Source organism: Aegilops tauschii, chromosome 7 (genome assembly GCF_002575655.3).
Source record: "Aegilops tauschii subsp. strangulata cultivar AL8/78 chromosome 7, Aet v6.0, whole genome shotgun sequence".
Taxonomy (NCBI): Eukaryota; Viridiplantae; Streptophyta; class Magnoliopsida; order Poales; family Poaceae; genus Aegilops; species Aegilops tauschii.
Window position 1 is genome coordinate 136,894,275 of NC_053041.3, and position 17,557 is coordinate 136,911,831.

Here is a 17,557-nt window from a genome sequence, read left to right on the forward strand (position 1 = left end):
AACCATCTTTGATTAACGAGCTAGTCAAGTAGAGGCATATTAGGGACACTTTGTTTTGTCTATGTATTCATACATGTATCAAGTTTCCGGTTAATACAATTCTAGCATGAATAATAAACATTTATCATGATATAAGAAAATATAAAATAACAACTTTATTATTGCCTCTAGGACATATTTCCTTCAATGCAAGTCCAACATCCAGTGACTAAAGCAAAGAGAAGACTCTTTAACAAATAATATATGCTAGATGCTACGGTAAGCTTCTTACCAAAATTACTATGATTCATTTGTGAGCAGTTTTAATTGCTTTGTAGGTATTCACACAAATGAATTCGACGCATTTTAGCCAACAAAAATTCAGAAGGTTTGCCGTCATGGAGAGGAAAATTGGATTTTGGACTTTATGTACTTGAAAATCCCAAGGAAGTATGATTTACCTCACTCTTCACATTCTTCCAAACCTACTGCATAGAACAATGGTACGCCTATCTAAATATTGGTTAACCATCGCCTTATAGAATGACGTACTACAATCAATTTAACATTTTTATCATGATATTTTTCTTGATGGTCAAAGTTTGTCTAATAGCACGTGGGGGCATGTGTTCTTTTTTCCACAAAATGGATTAGATCTATTATAGAAGTTCATCGGAAATACAAAGCATCTCAAACATAATAAATACATTGAGATTTTGAGAGCATCGAACAACCGATACTGCCTCCAGAACGAGCCGCCGCCGCCCCACTGTCGTCGCTCCCTTATCGGAGCCGGCTTGATCTTGTCAATAACAGTCGGGAAGTCTTCGTACACGTGTGCCCCTAAACCTCAACGCCCTGGAGTTGCAGTCTTCGTTGTTGAATCCTTGCATATATCTGAAGCATCTGAGACCAAATCTCCAGAAACACTAACCTCACCGCCTGAAAGAGACGACATGAATCTACGCTGGAGCTCCGTCGACTACGTTCAGACAAACGAACTCGAGGAGGATCAGAGCTCGGAGGACAAATTCTAAGAAGAGCCGCCATCCGCCTGAGCGTCGCACCCGCGAGGACTAAAAAACCCTAACTACAAACTAGAGCGAAGGCACTGAGATTCCCCTTCCCACCACCGGCCGCCAAAGCGGCAGGCAGAGGAAAGGCGAACCCACAGGCTCCGATGAAGCATGTAAAGTTCATATCTTATACTATTTTTATGCATACCTTCTCTAGTTGTTCCGAACCAGAATACATGCCCCCTCGTATTATTAGTCAAACTTTGACCATCAGGAAAAAAAACGAGTTACCTTCAGTAAAATGTATACATTGGAAACATCTTTTGGATACAAATCCAATGGTATAAATTTTAGGGCATAGAGCTCATATTTTTCTAGTTAAGTCGGTGGTCAAAATTTGACTCCAAATAAGATGGGGCATGTATACAGGTCCGGAGTGAACAAACAGTTATACTACCCATTTTTTCATCTAAAGACGAGGAGATGCCTACAATATCTGCTTAGTTAGATTGGTAGTCAAAATTTGATTCAAAATAGGAGGAGGCATGCATTCCATCATTTGATCTTTGTACTAGCGACCACGACTTCTTTTCATAAGAAAAAAAGAAGTAGTGGGATAACACAAAACTGTTCTAGGGCAGTTTTTGAGTAGGTCTTTAACCTGGCAATATTCTAGGGCTGACATACATTTTCATACAAAAATATCCACAACGACATAGCTTTCATTTTGCCATTTCTGTTTTTCTTCATCAATCAAAAAGCTAAAACGATGTCTGAACCAAACAAGAGAGAGCGACCTTTTTTCGTTATCCTTTGAAAATCTGGAAGGCATCATTCCCAGTTTATATTGACTTCCTCCCTCGGCCGCACGGTTTCATTTACTCCACGCAGGTGTTTTTCTCATACCCCAATCAATGCCTCCGTGCGTTTGGTCGCCGCCAAACATAAATCCCATCGCGGGGTACCCCGAGCATTTATCCTCCCACGGTCCCGCAGCGGGGCGGGGCAGGGCCCCGGCGAGCGAATTCAAACCACAGCCGAGCCAAGAGCAAAAACCGATGATGCCAAAAGGCTCTCCCCATCGGGCCGGGCGGGGCGACCCCCGCCCCCGGAACAAGGAGAGGGGAACAAAACAACGCCGCGGAAAATGCGAAAGCGGAAAAACTTCTGGCCCCTGTCCTCCCTCCCTCCGAAGCGATAGATTGAGGAGGAATAGGGGCCGCGTCTCCCCCTCCCCCCTCCACTCCGTCCACCACACCACCACCACCACCGCCTCGTCCGCCTCCCCCCGCCCCCGCGGCCCCCTAAACCACAGCCGCGCTCGATCTAGGGTTTCCGGTCGTCGCGGCGCCAATGGCGGACGCGCGCGGGGGCTGGTCGTGGGACCTCCCCGGCTTCCAGCCGCGGACGCCGGCGGCCGGGACGCCGCTGGCGACGCCCACCGCCATGCCCAGGGCGCCGCCGACGGCCATGGTGTCCCGCTCCTCCGAGGGGGCGCCCCGCGCGTCCGGCGCCATGCCCGTCGCCGACCGCCTCGACCAGCTCGCCGACAGCGTCCAGGTGCTTGCTCCGCTCCGTGCTTGTGGATTGAGTGGTGCGGCCTGTGGTGTCCGGTCCCAGCTCGTTTTTGTCCGGGGGATGGGGCTAATTAATTAGCTGGGTGGGGTCGTTGGAGCGGGGGATGTTGCCGTGTGTTTCGCGCCGCCTCAGCGGATTCCTGCATTTTGGGTTTACGCATCCATCAATGAGCCGGCTGAGGTAGAGGATTGGGACGCGTGCTGATTCCACTGCTTTGATTCAATACTGCCTTTGCTCCATCTGTTGGGGAGTGTCAGCCAAGGTTCTCTGTTGGACCTAGAGCTTGAACTTGCAGTTTAGTTGCATATACGGTTTATAATTTTGAAATTTATTTGATTGAGGAACCAAGTCTGGCTATGCTCAGCTATTAATAATGCGTTGAGTTGAGGAGGCTATAGGTATATGCGGGGCAATGTGTTTCTGTTACTGGTGTTAGTTCAACATGAGATAGTACCATGGTGGGACGACAGGCTCCAACATTGTATTCATTTAGTTTATTCGAGGACAAGAATGGCTGTTATGATTTTCATCAATTTAGAGGAACTGAAATTACTCAACTGGAACCACATTGGGAGGCGATGCCGTTACCTGTTCACTAGGAATGAGGAGTGCAAACAAACTTGAGCAGGATAATACTGTCGGCGCTTTCAATGTTATTCATAATTTTGCCTTCACACGAAAAATTCCAGGAAACTATTCTTGCTAATTGATGCAAATACCAGAGTTATGATGATTGTGTCAAATCAACATGATTTGATGTGCATGATATTACGTGTTCACTTCATGTTTTTCTCTTGTTCCTGCTTGTGTTGGTATTTGATCATTTCTTAAAACTCACTTTTATAAATTACACTTGTAGCTTGCTAGAGAGGACTGCTTGGAACTTAGGCAAGAAGCTAGTGACCTTCTTGAGTATTCTAATGCAAAATTGGGCCGTGTCACTCGCTATCTTGGGTTTCTTGCAGATAGAACTCGGAAACTAGGTAAGTTCAATATCTCTTCATGGTGTTCAGTTAAGTATTAACCTCGTTTCCCCTGTGTTAATGAGGGGGTCCTGTTTAATCATTTATAAACATCTAGTTGTTTATATTTTCCTTGTCCTTTAGGCTTGTTAATGTTAATTATGATAGTGGTTTTGCTGGGCTGGTTGGTACTGTGTTTTGAAGGCTCCTGGAATAAGCTATATGCTTCCAGTGAAATTTCTCTCATTGGTACATAGCGAGCATAATATGGCTGCCGGTGTCTGTAATATAATGATTCCCTGTTTATAAATTACGGGGTGGGTTATGTGCAACTCTTATATTCATGTACTCACGCTCTGTTTTGAAAGAGCTGGGACGTATTGCAGTTACAGTGAATAGCACATATAAGTCCCTTAAGTAGTTAAGTACATTCTATAATCTTGTGACCACAAACAGTAACTGTATGAAGCCACTGGTAATAAAATTATCCCCTGAGCATTAAAACGACATAACAAACCGACTTTGGATGTTGTTTGATCATATCATGTTCTAAGGACACTTTTTCCCCCCAATCACACACTGTACATAGTCAGAAGAGATAGAGAATCATGCTTTTCATGCGTTGCAACTTGCTCTGTTTTGTTACTCATCTATTTGTAATATAATTTCCATTGTTACCTGAGATTATATCTTTTGCTGCTGTAGATCAAGCTGCACTTGAAACTGAAACTAGAATCACTCCTTTGATTCATGAGAAGAAAAGACTTTTCAATGACTTATTGACCTTGAAAGGTACTCTACTATGTTCTATACTGCCTGACTTACACACACGACTCATCTTTGTGTGTGGAGTCTTTTTAGCGTCAGTCATAATTATGAACATCTTTCAGGCAATGTCAAAGTATTCTGCCGTAGCAGACCATTATTCGAAGATGAGGGTCCATCAGCGGTTGAGTTTCCAGATGATTTTACTATCCGTGTAAACACTGGAGATGAGTCTCTTACAAACCCTAAGAAGGATTATGAGTTTGACAGGGTATATGGTCCCCACATTGGGCAAGGTAAGATTGATGATGGGCCATGCAGGATGCAATTAATAAGTGCTAGACTGCGCGACAATATATTTTTGTAATATCTACAACTCTTACACTGATTCTGTCCTTCAAATGATTTCAAGGTGAACTTTTCCACGATGTTCAACCGTTTGTGCAGTCTGCCTTGGATGGGTACAATATCTCCATATTTGCGTATGGTCAAAGCCGCTCTGGAAAGACACATACACTGGTTTTCATCTACTCTGATGTGTTTATAATTGTTTTTCATGAAATTACACATTCTAAGTTACAGAATGTTTAGGTTGCATTGATGCCATTCTTGCTCCCTCTGAATTGTTTGCAAGAAATATACTATAAAAATAATAACATGTTGGTATTGGCAAATATCTTCATTATGACAAGCCCATAGCACAGTGCATGGCACTGAAACCATGAATGGAGCCTAACTTGGTTTTTCTTAAAGGTACATGCATTATGAAATCTGTCACCCTTTGAGTTCTTACGAGGTGCAATAGTCAAAGTCTATTTTATCAACCTGTGATTGTATGTTAGAATATATATATCTTACTCAATCATGTAACTCGTGTCTCCTAACAAAGAAAAAAAATGCAACTAATGTATTGAGAGCCATTAGAATGATGAGCGTCGATCACTTGTTCACAAAGGAATGCAACGACGCTTGTCAAACAGCACTATTATTTATAACTTCAATGGCTAATTGTAATATTTTAGTGCACTTTTAGGGCAGCACCTGTTTCTCAGAATTACTTTATTGTTTGATAAGATCTGATCCCAGGTACTGCAAAACAAGACGTAGGAGCTTACGTTCTTGCTATGCTCTTGACTGAATGTTTATTTAAATTCATAGATGCACTACTCTTTGACTGAAATTTCCATGCTTTCTTTTCAGGAAGGATCTAGCCATGATCGTGGTTTGTATCTCCGATGCTTTGAGGAACTATTTGATCTTTCAAACTCAGATACTACTTCCACATCACACTTTAACTTCTATTTTACTGCCTGTGAACTCTACAATGATCAGGTACTAATACAATTCTGTCAGTGGAATTCTACAAATGATCACTTGGCTGTTGTTCCGTGTCAAGTGAATATGACTGCACTCTCCTTGAATAGTTGGTATCACAGCAGCCTAATTGCATCTGTTCGTTTCGGACAGGTCCGGGATTTGCTGTCAGAATCTAGAAGCACAGCCCTGAAAGTCCGCATGGGTGTGCAAGAATCCTTCGTGGAACTTGTGCAGGAGAAGGTTGAAAATCCATTGGAATTTTCTGGAGCCCTAAAGACAGCACTTCAAAACCAATCTGTACATTCGACGAAGGCCATCGTATCTCACCTGTATGTCAATAAGTGCTATTGTCTCCCTCCATCCATACCCCATAACATTGTTCTTTTTTAGGTCAAATATCTTTTTTGTGATGCAATGATGAATGTAATATCTGGTTTGTACTCCCTAGTACATTTGTCAGATAAATCTTTGAAAAGGGCATTATTCCTTGGTGGCGCATTAATCCTTTTTCTGGTACTTAGTGTCTCTCGTAGGTTTTGAATATTTAAATCTTCATTGGTGCCTATTTGAAGATGAAACAGACTATTATTTGGTGTTCTGGGTTCATTACTTTTGAAGAAACTTAATATTGCCTTCTCTATTGTTGCTCCCTGCTCTTGCCAATGTAACTATGAAACTTTTTGTCACAAGCCACTGTTTGGATAATTTTTTAATTTTTATTTTCATTCACGGCACTAACTTTTCTACGGAGTACTAAAAAATATTCTTTTTATTTTCAGGATTATTACCATCCATATACACTACAGAAATTATGTAACAGGAGAACATCTGTACAGTAAGCTTTCTCTAGTAGATTTGCCAGCTAGCGAATGCCTTCTTGAGGAGGATGCCAATAGAGATAATGTAACAGACTGTTTGCACGTCTCAAAGTCACTTTCTGCGTAAGTAGCATGACTCTGTGTTCCTTGTTTTCTGTTTAGTCTGATCATTTCCTCATTGGTGATTTGATTGTCAGTGGCTTATCTCAATGGCGCATATTCATTTCTTGTTAATGCATTTATGTTTTTCCTTTTATTTTATATAAAAGTGCTCTCAATTTTGTTATGCATAGGTTGGGTGATGCTTTGGCCTCTTTAAGTGCAAAGAAAGAGCCTGTTCTGTCTGGGAATTCAAGACTTGTACAAATCTTAGCTGACTCTCTTGGTAAATAGTTTCTTTCTCCGTAAGGGCTATACTCTAATTATTTTTTGTCCTAAGTGCAATAGAGTCTGTTCCTGGTTGGTTGCAACCAAAGTGCTAACGGAGGGTGTATCCATCTGATGCCTCCTTCCATACGTCCATACCCCCCCCCCCCCCCCCCCCCCAAAAGAAATGTGAAACAATTTGTTTTTAGGAGATTGTAGGGCAAAATCAGTGTGCCATGCTTCATAATTTTGATACAAATAATCCACATGATAAGAACACAAAATACTAACTACTCCTAAGAATTTGTAATAAAAGATGAAATATAATTAATATTAAGTGAAGTATATCTTATACTCTCATCTGTTTTTGTTCTCACAGTTTCTACTGTGTTTAATTACGTAGTTTAAAATGATGTAAGGCCATATGAGACCCTTACCATCTTAACCTTTCATGGAATTTTTCATGTTTGCGTAATTGCAATTTGGAAAGTGTATACCACAATACTGGAAAGGAGGATGGTACTGGATATGTCGTCATAACATGTTTGATAATGCATGGTTGATTCATGGAAATGGAAATGCATCTGCTTCGTAAAAATCAGAGTCTGTTACCCATCCGTTTGGTGATGTAAGCCCCCTTCTGTTTGACACATTAAGAAATGGTAATGCATGTGAAATCAACATATGATGGAAAAACACTAGTAGCTTTTATGCCCTATTACTCTTATTGACCAATGCAATTACCTGATGCTACCATTCATATGATATAACTAGGAAAAGAGTGATTAGACACTTGTGGTAAGGTGACCTAAGACGAGCACCAACCGCCCTGACGCCTAAGTGCCTAAAGCGGGCATAATTGTAGGGCGCTGCTTATAATGTATATTTGTCTATCTGAATACAGGCCGAAGGGAAAATGGTTCCCTTTAGCATAAAACAGATGTAGTAAGACCAAAAGGAAGCTTCCACCTCCTACCAATACCATTCTTAGTTTTACGTTTCTTCGTTCGTGCAGGAAGCAGCTCGAAGATTTTGTTGGTTGTGCATGTAAGTCCAAGTGCTTCAAATTTGTCTAGAACTTTGTCCACACTCAGTTTTTCGGCCAGAGCAAGAAATGCTGAATTGAGCCTTGGAAATCGTGATACTATCAAGAAATGGAGAGATGTGGTATGGGTTTGATCGATATTTGCATGGTCCCATTTTAACTCTTATAGCCATTTAACCATGTTCCTATTTTATTCATAGGCGAATGATTCACGTAAAGAATTGCATGAGAAAGAAAAGGAGGTTTCGGACTTGAAACAAGAAGTTTTAGGGTTGAAACTTTCTCTCTCAGAGGCCAATGACCAATGCACACTGCTCTTCAACGAAGTGCAGAAGGCATGGAGAGTTTCTTCTACACTACAAACTGACCTGAAGGTCAATACTACCCATACTACTGCTCTGAATCAAACTAATGCCAAGCTAAATACAGTCAATTATGACCATTTGGACAGTTATTTTACTGAGGCCCCTGTTGTTTGATTAAAAAAAAGTGTGTCCAAATAAATATTATTTAAGAGTGCATGTACATGAACATTTATATCTTTGACACTAATATTGACAAAAAGTTTAGTTTTGTAGTTATATTAGTAATTTGTCATCAGAGGTACTTGGATATCATAGTATCTTGTACAACTTTTAGTAACAGCCAGTAAAAACGTAATGGTCAAATGTGTGTATTTGGCCATTGTCTGAAATAACATCTATTGAGAAACATACAGGGCGATTCGGGAGTTACTAGTTTTAATATATCCTAGTCCTGGGATGATTAATTCCAACTTTATGTGGAAAAGCTACAGTAATGCTGATGGTGCATCTCTGTTTAATCTTCAGTAATTTATGTTGATGGTGCATCTCTGTTCAATCTTCAGTAATTTATGTTGCTAATATATCATTCAGATGTTATTCTAGGATGTACTAACTCATAAGTGTAGTTCAGTTTATAATCTTTTGGATACCCAACCTGCAGTCTTGTAGTATTAAACATTGAAGGTGATTGACATTTTTGTTGTCTTCTTATCTATCGCAGTCTGAAAATTTAATGCTCGCTGACAAGCACAAGATTGAGAAAGAACAGAACAATCAGCTAAGGGACCAGATTTCTCGTCTTTTGGAAGTTGAGCAAGAGCAGAAAATTAAGATGCATGAACGCGATTTAACAATTCAATCGCTACAGGTTAAATGTTAATATGTTTGCTTATTATCAACATATATTTCTTCTTGAAATTATTGTGTCTCCCTTTTCAAAAAATTCTCTTGATTAATGCTATTGTTTTTTTTGCGGGTGAGATTAATGCTATTGTTAATATGTTCACTAAAAAAGCTAGTCATTTTTTGTGTTGTGTATGATTCTTTCACTCAATTTAGCTAGTGGCTTTTGATGTATAGTCTTGGACAATGTAAATATGTAAAGCAACAACCTTCAAAATGGTGGTGCATTTCTATTTAGCATGTGTTGGCTCCATGAAAAAATATCTATGGCATGTGGTAGCTTCTTACAGTGCAGCCATAAAAATTCATGCTGCAAGATAATGCATTTTTTTAGCATTTGATAGCTTCTTACAGTGCAGCCATAAAAATTCATGCTGCAAGATAATGCATTTTTTTAGCATTCCACTCACGTTCACGTATAATGGTATAAGTATATGCAACAGAGTGCAGTTCATCCTTGGGTTTTTATTCACCATGCCATCATCATGTAGATGTTTTTGGACTCTCATTCTGGCTATACCATGTTTCAACTTTACTAACATTCTCCCCACAAAAAAAAAAACTTCATTAACATTCTCTTTTGCCCAACTAAATTGTATCATAACTTGGCATCTAATCTGGTTCTTCCTTTCCTAATCTGGCCATAAGGGACTATAATGTGGTTACGACCAGCTTCTTTGTCACACTATTCAATAGTAGTGTATAGCTACCCGAGTTTTACTATTTGTGCATCTGCTGGTGAGATTTGAGTGTTAACTAATTGCCGTAGTATGGTTAGAAAGCCAATTTTTTTATATATTCGAATACCCACTTGTATTTTGCATGCTTATTTTGTTCCTACAATTTACAGGCAAAACTTAAGTCCATTGAGTCTCAACTTAATGACGCTCTGAACTCTAGTGATGCAAGATCAACAATTGGATCTGAATCTGCTTCAGTTATTTCAACCCCAAAGATGATGGAATCAACTGCTGAGTCGTCATCAGTGACCAAAAGGCTTGAAGAGGAGTTAGCAAAGAGGGATGCCCTTATTGAGGTATTGATACTTTAATTATCTTTCATTACCAAGTATTATTTGTTCCACCTCATGCAAATGTGAGATTTTTGCTTGAATTATATACTTACGTAATTACAAAAAATTACCTCAACTTTGAGTGTGTGACTAATTAGTGGTGTCTCTGGACTTCTTTTACCAGTTCTTTCCCACCCACTAATAGCAACTAATAATGCAATTTTAATTGGTCAAACTGATCATCGTGTGAGCAACGAGCGCTCTCACTGTCAATTTCAAAGGCATTTGCATTCAGCTTAGGAGTTTCCATCATACCTGTACAAGGTGCAAATTTGAGAAGACAGTTTTATAGAACACTGTTGGTTGTATTCATGTTCTCATGCATAATAAAGCAAGATTATATATAAAAAGGATCTTAAACCTATACTTATTTATCATGAATCTGATTTCTATACTCAGATTAGGAGACCTGCTAGCTTAGTGCTAACAGCTCTATTGGTATCATGTACCACCTGATGTTCAACACCAATTAGACGAGACTTGTTTGCATCCAGTTAAATTGTATTCTGATAGATTTGCTATAAGTTTACTACTTTTGGAGTTCTGTGTGTTACGGGCGTGTATGATTTCTCTATTCTTTATATTTATTTAAGCCAAGACAAGTCAAGTTTCTAGTTCATTTGGTTTTATGAACCGTTGGCCTTCATTTTCTGCGCTTTGATTAATGTCTTACTTTTGAAACATTGCCTTGATTAATGTAGAAACTGCATGAGGAGAATGAGAAGCTCTTCGACAGACTTACAGAGAAATCGGGATTAGCAAGCTCTCCTCAGGTGTCCTTGAATACCTTCACTTTATTCAACTGTTGGGCCCTTTTTAATTCAGTTTGTCCCATTTCCTGGACTCCTTTAGTGCTTGTGAAAAGCTCTAAAGATAAGTCATTTCTGGCACTTTGTCTTGTCTGTCCCTTGATGCTGCAGTGCATGTTCAGGCATTTTTGCACCCCACAAGGAACTAAAATTCTACTTTCTTCAATCTCCACGTGTGGCTTTGCGAGTGATGATCATGATCCTCCATTCCTTATGGTGTGATGATTTTTTTATCCATCTACCTTGGAATGACCTGGGAATGTGACATTTGTTTGTATATCTTACTTGCCTATTGTTCCTTCTTCCCTTTTCCACTTTAAGTTAGAATTAATACGAACTGTTAACTGCATATCTTCTAATCTGCCCTCACTTGTCCTTTATAAAAGAGAGCTTGTTCAACGTAGCAAATGCAGAAACTCCACATGAGTTTTTAACTTCACCATTCTTGTTTTGTTCTCAATGTCTTTCAGTGTACTGTGTCAACGTGAGCTGTGCCAAGAAGCTTTTGTTTTATATAAGCACTCATTGCGATAGCATTTCTCTTTATGATCTGTCAGTAACTCTATTTTGCAAATAGTTTAGAAAAGCTGTGTTTGCAAATTTTGCTATAAAGCTTATAATGTTCTCATGCAGTAATATTTGTCTGTAGGCTCCAAGTCCGTCTTCAAACCAAGCAACTAATGCTCAGGGAAGGGATATAGGCAGGTAAATGCTACTATGCATACATGTGCAATCAGTCAATCTCACTGTTTTTTGAAATAAAAAATGTATCCGACCATGTTCCATTTACAACTGTATTTGCAGGAGCAACAGTGCCAAAACTCAATCACCAGATGTATTTCCAGCAACAATGTCTCAGGACAAAACTGGAAACAGTGGAGCTATAGTGAAATCAAGCAATGAGTTAGCAAAAACTACACCTGCTGGGGAGTACCTGACTTCGGCACTGATGGATTTTGATCCTAACCACTTTGAGGGATTTGCTGCAATAGCTGATGGTGCAAATAAGCTTTTGATGCTGGTCAGTACTGCTAAATCAACACAAAATATTTCAATTGTACTTATAAGAGTTCTATTCTTCCATTGTTAAAAGCTGGTTTTGCATATTTATCATTTCATTGTTGTTTTGTTATGGTCACCGGCCATCCACTAAAGCTATGACCCATTCAGAACGTCCAGTTCCATCAGACGGTCATTGGATTGTTAGGTGATTTATGGGATCAGAGAGGATTTGAAAATCCAGTACCTGTCAGGATGCTGCTTGTAGTTTGGTAGTTGATTCCTGTTCTCATTTTACTAGGTTGGCTGTGGCACTAACTGATACAACTCTGTAAAGAAGTTGGATGGGTACGGTGCGTCCAAGTTGTGAATTTGTTTTGATTTTGATCTTTTGATGTCCAATGCATTTTGTCCCTAATTCGTCTAGGTAGAAGAATGGTGCCGATTGGTTAGAGTTGATGCGAATCACCACAAAATCCAGATCAGTATAATATGTCCAAAGCCCTACTTTGACAGCTGCCTACATTTTGCATGACAAGCAGATACCACCACCCGATTTTCATTTTCAGCGCAGTGATGCTAGTCATTGTTATCTTTCTTTCATGGGAATATCTAGAGATTGTGATGTGCTGTGTGGTGTCTTGATTAAGCGGCCAGGCGTTCATATGGGATTTTATACAGTTCCTTGATTTGAGCACTGTCTGAGTTCTGAAATCCTCAGCTTTTTTTAACTGTTTATTATAGGCTACATTAGGTATGTCAAAGCCTAGTCTATTTCAGTTTCATGGTATTCCTGTCATAGTGAATGTTGATTTCCATTCATGAGCGACTATGTAATTATGATATGCTTCCAGGTATTGGCTGCAGTTATCAAAGCAGGTGCTGCTAGGGAGCATGAGATACTTGCCGAGATCCGAGATGCGGTCTTCTCGTTCATTCGCAAAATGGAACCAAGAAAAGTTATGGATACCATGCTAGTTTCAAGGGTCCGGATATTATACATTAGATCTTTGCTTGCTAGGTCCCCAGAACTTCAGTCCATCAAGGTGCAATGTCGCTGTCTTGCTTTTATCTATTATTTTATTTTAAGCCAAGAGGCCCCATCCTTTGGTACTAATTGGGTTAGGGTATTTGTCCATTTGTTCCTTCAAGGTTTCTCCAATTGAACGTTTTCTGGAGAAATCAAATAGTACTAGTCGGAGCAGAGGTTCTAGCAGGGGAAGTAGTCCTGGCAGGTCTCCTGGTTACCACCATGATCATGTTTCACGGGTTGCCTTGATTGATGAAAATGTGCAAGGTTTCAAGGTTAACATTAAACAGGAAAAGAAATCAAAATTCTCCTCGATTGTTCTGAAGCTTCGTGGGATTGAGGAGGTATGTCTTGTTCTCCTTTAGTTGTTGCAGAGATACCACTCCCACTGCAAATTGCTTGCATATGTTACTGTTAGATCTATTTCATTTTGGATATATCTGCGGTTAACTTTTGTAGTAGGAGTTAGTTCTGATGGGGTTCCTATGCTTTATTGCTGGCATGGTCACTCAAGTGCAGGTTTTTGGTCATCATAGTGATGCTTAATATGTCAGGCTAGGACATGTTATGCTGATATATTGCCACTGAACGATCTGAAGGGCTTGCCATGCTTCTAGATGGTTTACCTATTTGAATATGTGCTAGCATTGAGTAATTGGTATTAGTGCTACATTTGACAGGAGACTTGGAGACAACATGTCACTGGAGGAAAGCTTCGGGAAATTACCGAGGAAGCGAAGGCTTTTGCAATTGGAAACAAAGCCTTGGCTGCTCTTTTTGTTCACACACCTGCTGGTGAATTACAACGCCAAATCCGAGCATGGCTTGCAGAGAACTTTGATTTTCTATCTGTAACTGGTGGAGATGTTGCTGGAGGAACTACTGGGCAGCTTGAATTGTTATCTACAGCTATCATGGATGGATGGATGGCTGGCCTTGGTACAGCGCAGCCCCCAAGCACTGATGCTCTAGGCCAGCTGTTATCTGAGTACAGCAAGCGTGTTTACACATCACAGCTACAACACTTGAAGGTTTTATTTACCCGTCTCACATTCTGGTCTAACAAATTCAGTACAATTGTTTCTCTTATCCTTCGTAATATTGCAGGACATAGCTGGCACATTGGCAACAGAGGAGGCTGATGATCCTGTTCATGTCAGTAAGCTGCGCTCTGCTCTGGAGTCCGTCGATCATAAAAGAAGAAAGGTACATGTAGTTCCCTCACAAAATTTACTTTCATGTGTTGCACTTGGTACACTTCACTCGATGGACTTCTCAAATTTATGAATGAAGAGCGTAAACATGATCTGTGGTTCAAATTTTGGTGATAGAATAAGTTTCTCTTTAACTCACTAAGCAAGTCCTTTGGGGGGGTTTACGTTGATGTATGATGAAGTCACGTTACCACACTCCTTTTGTAGCTTCGTACATTTAAACTATTTAATTCGACAGTTTTACTTGTGGCATCTTACCCTTGTCATACTCTTACCAGATCATGCAACAAATGCGGACTGATACTGCCTTGTTAACCAAAGAAGAAGGTGGTTCACCTATCCGAAATCCTCCAACTGCTGCTGAAGATGCACGATTAGCATCTCTCATATCTCTAGACAACATCTTAAAACAAGTCAAGGTCTGATGCTAATCATTTGTGCCTATATTTGTTTTGCCTTTTATGTTTTATACTGAGAGACATGTTTTCTAACACCATACTTGTTCATTTTTGGACATCAGGAAGTAATTAAACAAAGCTCTACAAGACCATTACGAAAATCGAAAAAGAAAGCATTGCTAGAATCATTGGATGACCTCTTGGCACAGATGCCTTCTCTTCTTGACATTGATCATCCATGTGCTCAGAAGCAGATCACGGATGCACGCAATGTTGTAGAGGTATGTACATAGTATCTCATAATCTTTGCCCTGAATGATAGAGTAGTACTAGTATTTACATAGTATTACCTCCGTCCCAAAAAGCTTGTCTTAGATTTGTCTAGATACGGATGTATCTAGATACATCCGTATCTAGACAAATCTAAGACAAGCTTTTTGGGACGGAGGGAGTATCTGATAATCTTTGCCCTGAAAGAAAGAGTATGATTTATTGATTTTCGACCCCTCAAATAGAAATGGGGTTATGATAAAAAGATTTAGGATTTTGTTTCTTTGCAAGATAGTTCTCTCTAAATCGTAGATCTCTTTTGTAACTTCTGACTTGCAAAATTTCAACTTTATATTTAGGTTAACTAATCATTACTCTCTTTGGGTTTCTGTACATACACTAGGATGTGGACCACCTTTACATTTTGCAAGTATGAATCCCAGCTGATTGGTGGTGGTAGTCACGAATTGTTTAAGACACAATTGTTTTTCTTTTTTCAATATAGTTTATGCATTGTGAGATAGGGTCTAGCTTATATGAATCCCAGCTGACTGCTCACTTGTAATGCCAAGGCCCAAACACCAAGTCTCAGTTATATTCCATTAACTTTAGCTGATGCAACACTAACATGTATGTGTACAGTCACTGCAAGAAGACCCCGATGATCCTGCCCCTGACCCCAACTCGAATTCCAACACGCTGGGAGAGAGCGAAGTTTCACAGTGGAACGTATTGCAGTTTAACAACGGAACGACAGCACCTTTCATCATAAAATGCGGAGCAAATTCGAGCTGTGAACTGGTTATCAAGGCTGATCAACGAGTCCAGGAACCTAAAGGTGGCGAGGTAATCCGTGTTGTTCCAAGACCATCTGTTCTTGCAGAGATGGGCTTTGAGGAAATGAAAGGCGTGTTTGAGCAATTGCCTGAAGCAGTCAGCCTGCTTGCCCTTGCACGATCCGCCGATGGCACAAGAGCCAGGTATTCTAGACTGTACAGAACTTTAGCTAGCAAAGTGCCTGCCTTGAAAGAGATTGTTGCGGAGATGGAGAGAGGTGGTGTTTTCAAGGATGTCAGATCATAGTGTTAGTTCATTTTGTAGAGTTATATGTAATGTTGTATATGGATGCCATTTGAGGGCATCCCATGTAACCTTTTTGTTTACACCATGAGCAAGCCTATGTTGTAGCATTGTCTTGGGTTAAGAGAGTTCACCTTGTCTCTCTGCCTGCCACCCTCTGGATGGTCAATGATTTAAAATACATGGCTGCTGTAGTTCATGGATGCCCTTGTAATATTAATTATGCCCCTCTTTACATACTGCTGAAAGGCATCGCTTCGACAGTTTGACAATGAAACCTAACCCTAGGATGGGAGTATCTCACAAGCTATTCGGCCATTTCAGCTGAGCTGTCTGCCCGACTTGTACTATTCTGTGAAGTATTTTGATTTTTTTTAGTATTTTACCATCTAAAGCGCCAACCAAATCAATAAGAAATGGAGGAGATGTGGCAAATTGGTTTGTTTTTGGAAGGTCCTAGCGTCAAGTAAAGCTAGTAGATTCCCCACAGAGTAAAGCTAGTAGATAAACTTTAACATTTTTAGAGCATCTCCAACAGGGGCCCAAAAAATGCCTCACATGCTAAAAACCATTGTTTTTGTGTCGAGACAAAAAAAAAACAGCACTCCAGCAGACGCTGTAAAATAGAGTGCACAGAAAATACTCCGCACGCGCTAAAAGCGGTATCCTCGGTTGCAAAATCTGGCTGCTGTAGGTGGGGCCGCCGGATTAGGCGCCGTGTTTTTGTGCATTTGGAAAACCTCTTCGTCGCTCCCGTGCACAAAAAGACTATTTTAACGTTGTAAAAGAATTATACCATGCCGAGGCGAAGCGCACCTGTTGGAGATGCTCTTAGTATACATCTTTGCCTTGTGGCTTCTCTGGTTGGAGGACTTTATTCCATACTAATATTTATGTTAAACCATGGTGAGTTTCACATGTTATATTTTTGGTATGTGATTTCAAAGGAAAATTTTCATCGAGTCCGAAGTTTTCTGGTTTTATGGCAACAATCACTTACATGTAAATCTTTAGAAAACTTCTTGCATTTTTGTAGCGACTCAACCAAACATCTACTATTACACATTTCTCTATTTTTAGTTTCTTTTATTTCTGTGATTTCTAAATCCTATGAACCAAAGAGGCCCTAAGCACATGTTTGGGAATTTCAAATGAATCCTACTATTCATATATGGTTTTGAATTTTGACATTCTTTTATCTTAAGGAATAAAGCAATCCAATTCCTTAGTTTCACTATATCACCACTACTGCATAAGAGCCGGTCTAGTGAACATTTGAGGGAACAAAATAGTAATTCTTCTTCCATCTAAGCCCTCTATTCATTATTTCCTTGACAGAATTGTCCAATGGTCGGGGGGGGGGGGGGGGGGGGGATGCCCCCCCCCCTTTAGAACTACACTAAGCTCTGCCAGTGCCTTAGATCCTGTAGTGATGGGTTTGGGGGAAGCAACTCCCCTGATACGGTGCATACCGTTGGGCCATTGACATGTGGGCCAGGTTTCCAGCGAGCCCATATGTCAGTGGTCGAATGGCACCCTGCCGTACGGTAGAGGATCCTCGTCCGGATTCAGAGTCTGGTCAAGAATTGACCTCTAGTTAGTGGAGAGTACCCCTCCACCAACATGCGTCA

General features: G+C 40.3%; 1 protein-coding gene across 1 annotated transcript; it reads left to right on the forward strand.

Moving 5' to 3' along the window:
- The first annotated feature begins 1,882 nt into the window (after positions 1–1,882).
- Positions 1,883–16,232, forward strand: LOC109755003 (kinesin-like protein KIN-14L). The gene is made up of 23 exons (XM_020313887.4): positions 1,883–2,555; positions 3,433–3,556; positions 4,241–4,327; positions 4,426–4,596; positions 4,713–4,819; positions 5,501–5,632; positions 5,768–5,946; positions 6,397–6,558; positions 6,729–6,820; positions 7,817–7,968; positions 8,047–8,220; positions 8,873–9,019; positions 9,905–10,090; positions 10,828–10,899; positions 11,585–11,640; positions 11,740–11,956; positions 12,789–12,980; positions 13,087–13,308; positions 13,645–13,995; positions 14,072–14,170; positions 14,457–14,597; positions 14,699–14,857; positions 15,489–16,232. Exons 1-23 carry the CDS (start codon positions 2,349–2,351, stop codon positions 15,927–15,929), a joined length of 3,870 nt encoding a protein of 1,289 aa, XP_020169476.1. The 5' UTR covers positions 1,883–2,348; the 3' UTR covers positions 15,930–16,232.
- The last annotated feature ends 1,325 nt before the right edge of the window (positions 16,233–17,557 follow it).